The sequence below is a fragment of the Prunus avium genome, chromosome 4 (assembly GCF_965620075.1).
Source record: "Prunus avium chromosome 4, drPruAviu1.hap1.1, whole genome shotgun sequence".
Taxonomy (NCBI): domain Eukaryota; kingdom Viridiplantae; phylum Streptophyta; class Magnoliopsida; order Rosales; family Rosaceae; genus Prunus; species Prunus avium.
Genome location: NC_142287.1, coordinates 24,303,402 through 24,315,237, shown reverse-complemented (window position 1 = coordinate 24,315,237; position 11,836 = coordinate 24,303,402). Strand labels below are relative to the sequence as shown.

At 37.9% G+C, this 11,836-nt stretch overlaps 3 protein-coding genes across 3 annotated transcripts; 2 read left to right on the top strand and 1 right to left on the bottom strand.

Annotated features, from left to right (window-relative positions):
- The first annotated feature begins 244 nt into the window (after positions 1-244).
- Positions 245-2,956, top strand: VPS25 (E2F/DP family winged-helix DNA-binding domain-containing protein). Its single transcript, XM_021977859.2, has 2 exons — positions 245-887; positions 1,868-2,956. The coding sequence occupies exon 1, from the start codon at positions 340-342 to the stop codon at positions 880-882; it is 543 nt and encodes a 180-aa protein (XP_021833551.1). The 5' UTR covers positions 245-339; the 3' UTR covers positions 883-887; positions 1,868-2,956.
- Positions 2,957-7,470: 4,514 nt separating this feature from the next.
- Positions 7,471-8,280, top strand: LOC110773345 (Nucleic acid-binding, OB-fold-like protein). The gene has a single exon (XM_021977857.2). The coding sequence runs from the start codon at positions 7,641-7,643 to the stop codon at positions 8,145-8,147; it is 507 nt and encodes a 168-aa protein (XP_021833549.1). The 5' UTR covers positions 7,471-7,640; the 3' UTR covers positions 8,148-8,280.
- A 1,583-nt stretch (positions 8,281-9,863) lies between these two features.
- On the bottom strand, positions 9,864-10,753 carry LOC148295082 (uncharacterized). Its single transcript, XM_088251614.1, has one exon. The coding sequence runs from the start codon at positions 10,567-10,569 to the stop codon at positions 9,907-9,909; it is 663 nt and encodes a 220-aa protein (XP_088107740.1). The 5' UTR covers positions 10,570-10,753; the 3' UTR covers positions 9,864-9,906.
- Between the last annotated feature and the right edge of the window lie 1,083 nt (positions 10,754-11,836).

Here is an 11,836-nt window from a genome sequence, read left to right as displayed (position 1 = left end):
AAAAGAAGCTAAATGGGCCGTGCTTGGGCTCGTGCCATGCTTGAAGGGGGGTCGGGCCAAGGCCAGCCCGGTCTATTGGACCTATTTCTTGATCCCGGCCCGGCCCAAGTTTTCGTGCCGTGCCGAGCACGACCCATTAATATTCGTGCTCGTGCCGTGCCGTGCCTCATTTAAACGGGCTGGGCTCGTGCCGTGCTGGGCCGGCCCGTCCCGTTTGACACCTCTATTCTCAGTGACCTTTTTCTTGGGGTTAAGAAGAAGAATCTGCAACGCATCACTATCATCGTCCTTCCTCCACAGTTAGCTTCAGGCTCGCGATCGTCGTCAAAAGTCACCCAGATGCAGAAATTGGGTGATTTCAAGCTTCCCCAGTTCTTCAATTACCCTCCTTACTTCACACTGCAACCAGTGAGAGACATCCGCGAGAAGCAGATTCAGCTATGGAAGGACCTCATTCTCGATTATTGTAAAACCCAGAACTTCTTTGTGATTGCTGTGGAAGACCAAGACTTTCCTCTCTTCTCAAACCCTGCGATCGAGAGGTCTCTTACCCACGAAGCCAGGGAAGCGTTCCTCTCAGCTTTGGTCTCGCAAGGCCGAGCAGAATGGCTGGATAAAAATCACAGAAAGTGCCTTATACTCTGGCATCGGATTCAAGAGTGGGCTAATATTGTTCTAGAGTTCGTCAAGGAAAATGGGTTGGAGAATAGTGTGATGACGGTGGAGGAAATCCGGTCTGGGCCTGAATCTAGAGGCACAGAGCTTCATGGGATTGACCGTACTGTTCTGATGCGAGCTTTGAAGCTGCTGGAGCAGAAAGGGAAGCTGGCAATCTTCAAGGGGACTACAGCAGATGATGAGGGTGTGAAGTTCTCCGCTTGATTTGGGTACCCTTTGACTCATAATCTAGGATTAGGAGAACTCATCTGTATTTTGTTGTGTTTGTGTTGCTTGAATGATAATGCTTCGTATATTCTCACAGTATTGCAATGACTTGATACCTATGTTGATGTGCTTCAGGTCTAATCTAAATGACAATAAAATTTTGGGGATTCTTCTTTTTTTTCTCTTAAATCTTTGGTGCTTTTGTTTAAAATCAGAAATCATGGTTTTTCTTCTATCATGTAGCTAGATTATGGTTTTCTTTCTAGGGGTCTTTGGGGTCTTTGGACCATAGAGACATCAAAGCATTAACTTGCTCTTGTAGCAGATGCAATGTGGTTGTTTGTATGGTGTTTAGTTCATATTGCTTGATGAACTCAAACTGGTTAAGAATCAAATAGAATGTGCTTGTCATGCTTCAACTGAGACATAGATTCTGCCTTTTTTGGGGGGCGTTTCTTTTCCCCTGATGATCTGGTTGACAAGAGGAAGGAAGTTGCGGTGGTGCGACTGAATATTGCTTGTACTGCTGCTGTCTTCATTTTAGTTTGAGTTACATCATAATACGAGGTTTGGATAATTCTCAATCTGTCAAATCTGTTTATCTTGGTTTGTTTGAGGATGAGGAATTTGAACCTTGACCTTGGGATTTTATGTGGCATATGCAAATACTCCTAAACAAAAAACCTTCATTTGGGAGCATGGTAAGCAGCTTGCTAATGTTCAAAGGCAGATACGGAATCTGACTACTCATTTCCCTATTTGTCATGCTGAATCTGAAACTCCAGAGCATTTACTCATTAGCGCAGCAAGACTCATGGATGCAAATGAATTTAAAGGCCAGATTCATGTATCATGGTCTTACTTGGTTTTTGGTGTTTTCTACAACCATTTGGTTTTGTTCGAAATGGCATTACAAACATGCTTTTTATGAAAGGTTTCAATGGCCTCCTTGTCTTACTAATATTGTGCTGCAATTTGCTAGGGAGTGGCATGAGGCTAATATGGTTTTCTCGACTAAACCCCCTAGACAAGATTTTATGGTGGCTAAGCTCAACATTGATGGTAGTTGTCATGCTATTGATTCTCATATTGTGCTGGAGTGGAGGTCCTTTGAGAAATTCTGATGAAAATTGAGTTAGAGATTTTGTTGTTATGGAAGCTGAGTTATGAGGTCTCTTCCATGAGTAACAGCTATCTTGGGAGGAAGGTTGAAGATTATTGGGGATTGAGTGTGATTCTCAAGCTGTGGTTCATAGGGTCACTCATGTTGTGGATTCTCATCCCATGTTTAGCTTAATAAATGGTTGTAGAGAGCTTCTTGGAAGGAGTGGTTACGTCCCCCGTCTCATGGTTACGTCCTCTGTCTGATTGAGGTGAATGAGATAGCTGTACAGGTTGTCATGCTGCTGCTTGTTCCATCAACGTCTCATCCAGCTGAAATGGTACACACAGTTGCATGATCAACACCTCAAGGCTTCCTGGGTTGCTGAGAAGAAGGTGTTCCTTGCTTATTCACCATTATACATAGCAGGGGGCTTCGTTGTTCTGTTCATGAACGTCAAGCAGAACCAACTTCACATTGTAAACCATTTTCTTTGGGGCCGTTTAAGATCCTATGCCGGTCTAGTTCTCGATTGCTTTCTTTTCCGTCAAGTCCTCAACATTTTTCTCAACTCAAAGGAAAGTGCTCTTTCTTGGTCATTTTACCTTGGAATCACTTTTATGCGTGTGCTTCCACACGCATATGACCTTTACAGGGCTAAATCCTATGATCCTTGGTCATCCAAGTTTTCGATCGATACTCATGCAAGTTTCTTCTCCGGCTCGCAGGATGTCATTGTCTGTTCTGTATGTCTGCTATTTGCTGCAATCATCTGCTTGCAGCAGCGGTTTGGCGGACGATGTATCCTTCCAAGTAGATTTGGGGGACATGAAGATTATGAGAAAGTTCTAGGGTCTAGTGACAAGTAATTTCCTTGGGAAATATAGCTTCTTAGAATGTAACTATTTGATTGTTTGGATAAATAACATCAACAGTGTGCAGATGCAATGTGTTTGATATTAGACAGCTTATCTAATAGCCTCACGAAATTGTTCATTTTATCCTAATATATAATTATCATCAAAATATATAAAAGAATAAACGATTGTTTTTTGCTAGATCCAAGAGTTGCATCACAATACCCAAAGCCATCACCGCCGCCTTCATCGAACACACAAATTTACCATAAACATAAAAGAATAACTACGAACTCACTGTAATGCATCAAATTTGTCAAATTCGATAGAAAAAAACACAAGATTGAAAAGTAAAATTCCTATCCCAAATGTGATTGGTTGGGTGTAGCTAGGAAATGAAATGTTGGGGGCTTGATGTGGGCTTCATGTCTTTCGTGAGTTTAATGACTATAGTGGGCTTTATGCCTTTTGTATTGCATTTGGTTGAACTCATTTTTTGGATTCAACGTTTGTGTAACTGGTTTTGGCTTTTTATTGAATGAAACTTGATTCCGACCAAAAAAAAAATGGAAATGAGATGTTGGAGGTATTTTAGGAAATTACATTAGGTCTAGAAAGAAATGTTAATTTGATTTAGGGTGTATTCAATTGAGAGTTTAAAAGTCGAGGTGTATTCAATCACGATTTTATAGAAGTCTAAAAAATTCTAGGTGTATTCAATCCAGACATTTTAAATCAATCATGATCTTAAAAGACTTAATAAAAGTTTGGGTGTATTAAAAAAAACCTCACTAATTTTAAAGGAAATATAAAAAGTGGCGGATTTCGTTTTATTCTAAACTAATGTTAGGCTATGACAAATCTTTGCTTCCCCAAAATATTTTGATAGATATATTATTTTTTGATAGAGAATAAAAACCTGTAAAATCTCTTCTTTTTTTTTTCAATAATAAGGGGTGTTTTTAATTTTATTTTTTTTTTGGGATTTTGATTTTTAAAAAGGGGCCTACCAAATGGGCTTTTTGAGCTTTGGACTTAAAATCTATTTGTGAGTTTATAAAATTGGATCCAAGTAGGATACCGAACGGGCCCTTAATTGCCGTGAACCTATAACATGTCTTAAAACATCCAACTCATTCATATATCAACTAAAATATTTAGTTTAATTATTTCTTTTTCCAATGTCTGGAGAGATTACAAGTCCAAATTTCTCATCTCTTAACGATTGAAACAAAAAAAAAAAATATCATTCATGCATTAATATGTGAGATATTGGAAGTAATTAAATATAGGGGACTGATTTTCCCACTCTTCTTTTATCCACTTACACTCAATTTTTCTAAACAAAAAGAAATGTAGGTGGATAAAAGGGGAATGGGAAAATCATTTACCTTAAATATATTGTGGTCAATTTAGTTGAGATGTAGTGAGGATATGAGATATTGGGTTGGGTTTGTTATACGAGTGAGGGTATTTTAGGAAGTTACATTGGGTATATAAAAAAAAAAAAACTTGTTCATAAACTATGTGAGATAAAAAAAAAACTTGTTCATAAACTATGTGAGATATTGGAAGCAATTAAACATATTGTAGTAGATTTAGTTGTGAACAAGAATCAAAGATGCAGTAGAAGATTTTTTGTTTTTGGTCGAAATTGAAAGATGCAGTAGAAGGATAAGATAATGATTATCCATGTTTCTCCAAAGTCATAAACGAATATGGCAAGAAACACAAAGTTAAATATCATGGATTGCCTGGGATTAACTACTTCACACAGACTTCAAGACAGATGTCAAACCAGCCTCCATTTCGGCAATTTGACTGCGAATATCATCCACAAGATCAGCCAAAGCTCTTTTCGTGCTTGAAAGTCCACCATGTACCTCGGTCAAATCACCTTGACTAACCTGATTAAAGAAATCTCATAAATGGTAATCACGAAACCTAATCCAAATTGACAAATGTAGGCTGCTATAGTTTGTAAAGGAGAAAGAAACCTTGATGTGGACCTTTATTATTAGGAGGTTAAATATTTCTTTGTTTGAAGTTATGTTTAGGAAAAAGTTGGGTAGAATATAGAATTGGGTGTTACATTTACTCGTTTAGATGAAAGTGAAATTCTTTTGATAACATATGAAGCTCCCTTTTTTCTGTGATAAGACATACTCGTAAAAGTTTATTACTAGTTCTGTTTCCAGGTTAGATGCTTTTTTCCTATAAGTGACTGTTTGTTGCTGTCTGTACAGTAAGCTCATTCCTCCTTTCCCTTCATGTTTGTGCCAAAAATATTTCAACAATTAAGTCGAATGAGAAATGACATATTCTCAATAACAAGTAAATAGTGGAACTGAATTTGTCAATCCCAAATTTACACATTCACGAAAAATATATATATATATATCAAAGATCCAAAATACTTGAACTACATAAAAGCAAGACTCTTAAAGAAAATAAATACTTAAAAGCAGAAACTTGAATTTACATTTATAACAAACTTCTGAGACAAAAATAAGAGGGTTGACATTGCATATAAAATAGGGAAAGTCACGTATGTACTAGTTACTATCAAGAAGGAATACATCTATATATATAAAGCAAAAGGCAGAGAATGGTGAAACATTCAAAATACCAGAAAATGCCATTGGTTAATGCAAATATTAAGAATTGAAATTATTAATTAAATAAGGATAATATGGTAAATTCACACTTTTTCATATTTAAAAAAATTAAAATTAAAAGAAAAATCAGATAATGGATCCTATTTTTATGGAGAACAACTACCCATTATCTTTTTTAATTCTAAAAAAAAAATTAAATTAAAAAAAAAGCCTCTCGCAGGTGCGGAGAGGCTAGTGGTTAATAACATGAATCAGTAATCAAATTGACAACAAATAACATGTGTATTATCATTCAGTAATATGCGAGAATGTTAACAATAAGATGTGTTGTTCATTTTTGTTGTAATACATTTTCTATAATGTCTTTTTTTTAATGGAAATTTTATATAATGTAATATGTATCAATGTAAGTATTCATCGTTAATAATAATGTATTTTGCAGCAAATTTTTTTAGGGCTTTTTTTATTGAGAGAGGCGATGTCATACTAAACGCGCACACACACTACACATATGCTAGAATTTGAATCCATAACCTTTCCCGAGGGAGCATTTAATCCAAACAAATCCAAACAAATTCAAACCGCTATACTAGTGGGTCCTTTCTCAAAGTCATATTAAATTGATTTAGAGTAAATTATCGTTTGTATAAAAAGAACAAAAAAAATTAACAAAACTTTGAAAACTTTGAAAACAAAAAAAGTTAAAAGAATTTTACAGATTTGCCCTTGACACCATCCAATATTTTGTTAATACACTCCCCAAAATACCCAAACCCAATCCCCTTACCTTCTCTTCCACTCTCTGAGTCTCTCTCCACCCACAAAACACAGACAGCAACAGAAACAAACCTTCATCTCTCTCTCTCTCTCTCTCCCACCAAAAACCATGTTAACCTCACTCCACTACCCGATCCTCCAATACTCTCCCCTCCACTCCAAAACCCTAACCCCATCTTCTCCCCTCAGTTTCCAATCAAACCCAAAACCTCAGCCCCATCTGCACAGTAACAGCAACAGCAACAGCAACAGCAGCAGCCACTGTCTTGCCGGAACCAAGCTTCTGAGCCCCAAGCGTTGCCCTAACGTTGTGGCAATGAGCAAATCGCCGAATGTGGAGGAGCAGAAGTTCAGCCAAGAAGGGCTGATCACGGAATCTCTCCCCAACGGTATGTTTCGAATCCGATTAGACAACGCGGACACCATCATAGGATACATATCTGGGAAAATCCGAAAGAATTTTGTCAGGATTTTGCCTGGGGATAGGGTTAAGGTTGAGGTCAGTCGTTATGATACCACCCGAGGTCGTATTGTTTATAGATTTAAAAAAGAAGATAGACTTAAAAGGGAAGGATAAAAAGGGAATCTCTCTAATAATCTTTCTTTTTTCTTTTTCTTTTTCTTTTGTTTTTTGTTTTTGTAATTTTAATTGTAAGTGACATTGGAACATTTGTGTTGTGTAATGTGAATGTTGAGAAGAAATGTTGTGTTGTTTGGCAATTTGAATTTGTATTATGTGATTTGAGGTTTGGGTACTGAAATTTGTGATGTGGGTTGGATTGCAAATTCAAATGTACAATATTGTGTTGCTCCCATAGTTGTAGTGCTTGAGCAATTTTATTCTATATCCTTTATTTATGCCACCATAAAATGCATTTACCTCCCCCGTCCCGTGTGTCTGAGGTTTTATGTTCGAATCTTCCCAGCTTTATACCAAGAAAACAAAAACATTTAAGTTAAACTTTATTTTACACTCAAAATTGAAATTAAGAACTACTACAATTAAAATAAGAATTATGAAACACAATAGTATGCCACTAAAATTTTATTTTATTTTTTATGAAAAAACGAGTTTTAACGGATTTCCTAACGATCACCCTACTGGCTGAATTACATTGCAATAAGTTTTATTTAAATATTAAAATTGAAAATACGAGTATTAACCTGCTTTATGTATGAAAGTTCAAGGCTACTAAATTGAAATTGAGTTATTTATTTATTTATTTATTTACAAACTCCGTTGGGCTTTCTTCTAAAGATCCTTGTTTGTGAGACCTTCTCATTTTGAAGCCCATATACATGTAGCCCCATTAAGTCTCTACAATGTGAAGACCTACGGTCGTTGTGGTGCTTTTGCCACTTCCTCCTCCTCCACTCTCTCAGTCTCCGCCCACAAAAAGCATGTTAACCTCACAATCTTCATCAGTCCACCACCCGATCCTCCACCACTCTTCCCTCCTCCACTCCAAAACCCTAACCCTCCCCCTCACCCCACCATCCTCTGTAAAATTCCAACCAAACCCAAAATCTCTGCCCCATCTTCACATTAACAACAACAACACCAACCTTGTCGGCCTCAAAAGTTGCCCCAGAAGCATTGTGGTCATGAGCAAATCGCCGAAAGTGGAGGAACAGAAGTTCAGCCAAGAAGGATCGATCACGGATTCGCTCTCCAACGGTATGTTTCGAATCGAACTAGACAACGCAGACACCGTCATAGGATACATATCTGGGAAAATCCGACAGAATTCTATCAGGATTTTGCCTGGGGACAGAGTCAGGGTTGAAGTCAGCCGTTATGATACCACTAGAGGTCGTATTGTTCGTAGAATTGACAAAGACGATGAGGACAAGAAAAAGAAAAAGACTTTGGGAAAAAGAGACTTGAAAAAGAAAAAGTCTCATTGAAGAATTGGATGGAATTAGAGGGGTGTTGTCACATTTTATTGGGATTTAGTGTGTGCTGTGAATTATGATTTTCACTGATTCGGATTCTGCCGTGTAGTTGTTTTGGTGAAGAATTGGATGTTATATTCTAGTATTACCATTGTTATGGTCTATATGATCCCTCTGAAAGGGTAACTACATCAATTTCTCCTCTTCAATTCCCGACTTTTGGCTAAATCTCGAGTTATTTTCCTCGAGGGAATTTATGTCAAACATAATTTCTATCACGTTGAGCGATGTTTACAAGGCTGCAAAAGCTTGATAGAATGAGTTTATGAAATTAATAATACACTAAAAGAAATCTTACTTGTAATCAAACCACTGTAAATCAAAGATGTCATTAAATATTGAGCAAAACGTAGACTAATGTGTTTGTCATGCTCAAATTCAGTCATGCCCTTTATAGTTTATATGATCCTTTGAAAGAGCAACTAACTGTGGCAAAACATATTAGGTAAAAAACAATACTTAATTCTCTAAACATAATTAATATAACCAACTAGCTCCTAATTTTGTGGTACTTTTCTTCTCCGTATGAGAAGATGTTCTAAGCTCGAAGACCTCGTCTCTTGTACATAAAAATAAATAAAAAAACATAATTTCTACCAATTCATCCCTAGTAGGCGAGTAACTCACTGAAATTCAAATGTATCTAAGTTAGGATGAGAAATGACTTAGCATTTGCGTTTTATTTATAAGGCCATAAATTTCCCATTTTTATTTTTCTTGGTGGATCAAGTAGGGCCACTTGCTTGGCCCAGTTCAATTAACAAAACAAACCGAAACCACAATCATGGCGACAACAAGGCCTGCTAAACCCCAATTTTCTAAAACCTCTCCTCCTCCTAAAACCCTAAACTCTCTCTGTTATATGAAACCTTCCCTTCACCCATTTTTCCCTGCAGCCACCAAAGTTCAAATAAAAAACTCTCAGTCCGTCAATGGCAACCAAATCCTTTCTCAAGGCCCCCCCCCACTCTTGTTCTTCCGCAATCCCTTTTTGGCTGCAACCCCTCCCAAAACCGCTGCTGCAAATACTCCCATCATTCAGTCCTTTCAATCTGCGCAGTCTTCCACTCAGAAGCCGCTCTTTGAACCCTCGGCTCTGTCAAGGTTCCTACACGAAGAACCGTCTAAGGTTGAAGGATTTGGGTTTGTTGGTGTGAGAAATGGACCCCTTTTGCCCGGAGACTCTAGCTTTGGTATACGGGTCAGGGCCGGGCCTGGCGGGTCCCGTGGCGACACTGGCGGGGAGGATGAGGATGAAACCGATGATTATGAGAAGACAGATTGGTTGAGCGATGATGATGATGATGATGATGATGATGATGGTGAGGAGTCTGATTGATAGGTTTTTCTATTTTTGGTTAATTAATTGGTTTCGGGTTGGATGGTTTCGATTATAAGGTATCGCCATTGTTAGCGATAGACTAATTTCAATAATTTAGTATTTGTTGAACAGTCTCTTGGCTTTCTGGGTTTTTTTTCCCTCCCTTTGTCATTGTTATGTTTTTGGTGGGTTTAGATCACTAAGTGAGTTGTTATTTGGACCATATTTCTTTTCACCAAATATAAATTTTGTATCACAGAAACAGAGAGAGTTGAGGGGAGAAACAAGTTTGTCTCTTGAAAATAGTTCAAAACTTGTTTTATGGAACAACAATTGAAATGAATTTTTGAGACCTTTATGCAACAGAAATTTGCAAATTACATTACAAATTCAGACATGTACAACAGAGTTTCGACAAATTGGGCAAGTTAGGTGGTTCTTTAACCAAGGATCAATGCAATTCGAATGAAACATGTGGTTGCATGCGAAAACACGGCAAGACTCGCCATCCACGAAATCATCCAAGCAAATAGTACACCGATCCCCGCAGCAACTCGATGTTATGTCAAGGCCGCCCTTGCAGTACTGCAAAGGTGGCGGGAGCGCCTCCAAGGCTTGAACTTGGAGGGCCGCAGCCTGAGGACGTTGCTCCGGCCCTTCCTCCGTCACCAAATCCTCCCAAACCCTATCTAGCACTTCCATCAACACCATGTGGAACAGGGCTACAATATCTTGTGCAGGTGCTTGTTGCAACGAATCTTGATCATGATGATGGGGAGATTGGTCGTCTCCAATTTCGTGATCGTTCTGGCTTCTGTTTGGAAACCAAGAAAATATGGTTCCAACAATGTGATGCATGAAGGCAATGAGAAATAAACCTGCAGTGCAGAGAGCTAAGTTGCCGATCCAAAATAGACGGCTGAGAGTGGTGAATTTTGTGTGGCCTAGTAGGAACAACAAAGCTACAATCCCAAGAGCAAAAATGCAAGACAAAAAGCTAAGAGGGCTGTGAGAAGATTGATGAAGAATGGTATTAGAAACCATGGTGTTCATGGTTGAAGAATGCTTTCATGAAAGCCCTGTGCAGCATTTTGGTTTCTTGTTTGGTTTATGCTCATCCATGGAAGTTGTTGTGCCAGAACTGCTAAAACCCCTCTGGGATTTTTTTGTTATGCAACTAATTAACATCAAGGTAGAGTAGGGCACACCATATAAACACAAATCTGCTTGGTCTGGATTCGTTCTAAAAATAGAGGCGCATTTTTGTTATTACCTGTTTTTTTAACCAACAAAGGGAACAACAAAAGTGAAGGTTTATTTTGTTAGTTATAGTATTGGCTTTGTAGTTGGGTACCCGTCAGTAACGGTGGGTACCTACATGCATGTTGTGAGAGGAGGTTATACTATAACGAACATTTTTATATTATAGAGGCTTTGTTTGATTTCTCAATTTTGTCGAAGACCTAATCGGTTACTTCCAATTATAGTTCAAATTCAAAGGTAGGATAGTGCTCAAAACTACCCTTTCGGGACGAAAATATTCTCCTTTTTTTTATTTATTTAGAAAAAGGTGTTCCCTTTATTACTTTAGGGAAAATGAAGCCCTTTTTTTTTTTTTTTTTAATATTTATAATTTTATTTTTAATTTTATAAAAATTGTTCGAATAGACGCTTTATTTAGTAGGGAGCACATAGAAACACATCATATACTAGTAATTGGATGGCCAAAAAGGTCCATCTCTAGTAAACTGCTGCTGTGAAGCATTGCTTGTTGTGTCTTTAGTTTAAAAAACAATAAGAAGCCATTTAATAAATAGGTTATATAGATATTTTAATGGGTTGATGGGTTGACCCAAAATCCACCCGTTTATTAAATGGATTATGGCAGGTTAACTTTAAAATGACTTGAATTTTTATCGTGCACCAGCTAATTTCCTGTGTGGGTTTTTAGTCGTGTAACGAGTCGTATTGGAAATTGCCAAGGACGTAGAAGAAAACTAGAGGAAACAAAAGACCTTGCCAGAAAGCAAGGGGGAGACAAAATCCAAGCACAGAGCTTGGAGGAAAATGTCTCCATCACGGGGGTAGAGAGGACCAGGACTCAAAAATTCCTTATTTTTTCCGATGGGATCCAGGGGTTGAAACCCCAGATCCGAGGATTTTTGTTTTTGAGGGTTTGTATTTCGGATCCTGGGGGTTTGTGGTAGGGATGTTAGGCAATAGTTTCCTATGGCAGAGATCCTGACGATATTTCACATTTCTCATGCTAAAGATCTTGAATAGACTCCGCGTCCCTTGTGAAACACACTCTTTTTTGAAT

Bases quoted from the DNA above. Each gene is read 5' to 3' on its own strand.
- VPS25 (XM_021977859.2), top strand. From the start codon at position 340: ATGCAGAAATTGGGTGATTTCAAGCTTCCCCAGTTCTTCAATTACCCT.
- LOC110773345 (XM_021977857.2), top strand. From the start codon at position 7,641: ATGTTAACCTCACAATCTTCATCAGTCCACCACCCGATCCTCCACCAC.
- LOC148295082 (XM_088251614.1), bottom strand. From the start codon at position 10,569: ATGAACACCATGGTTTCTAATACCATTCTTCATCAATCTTCTCACAGC.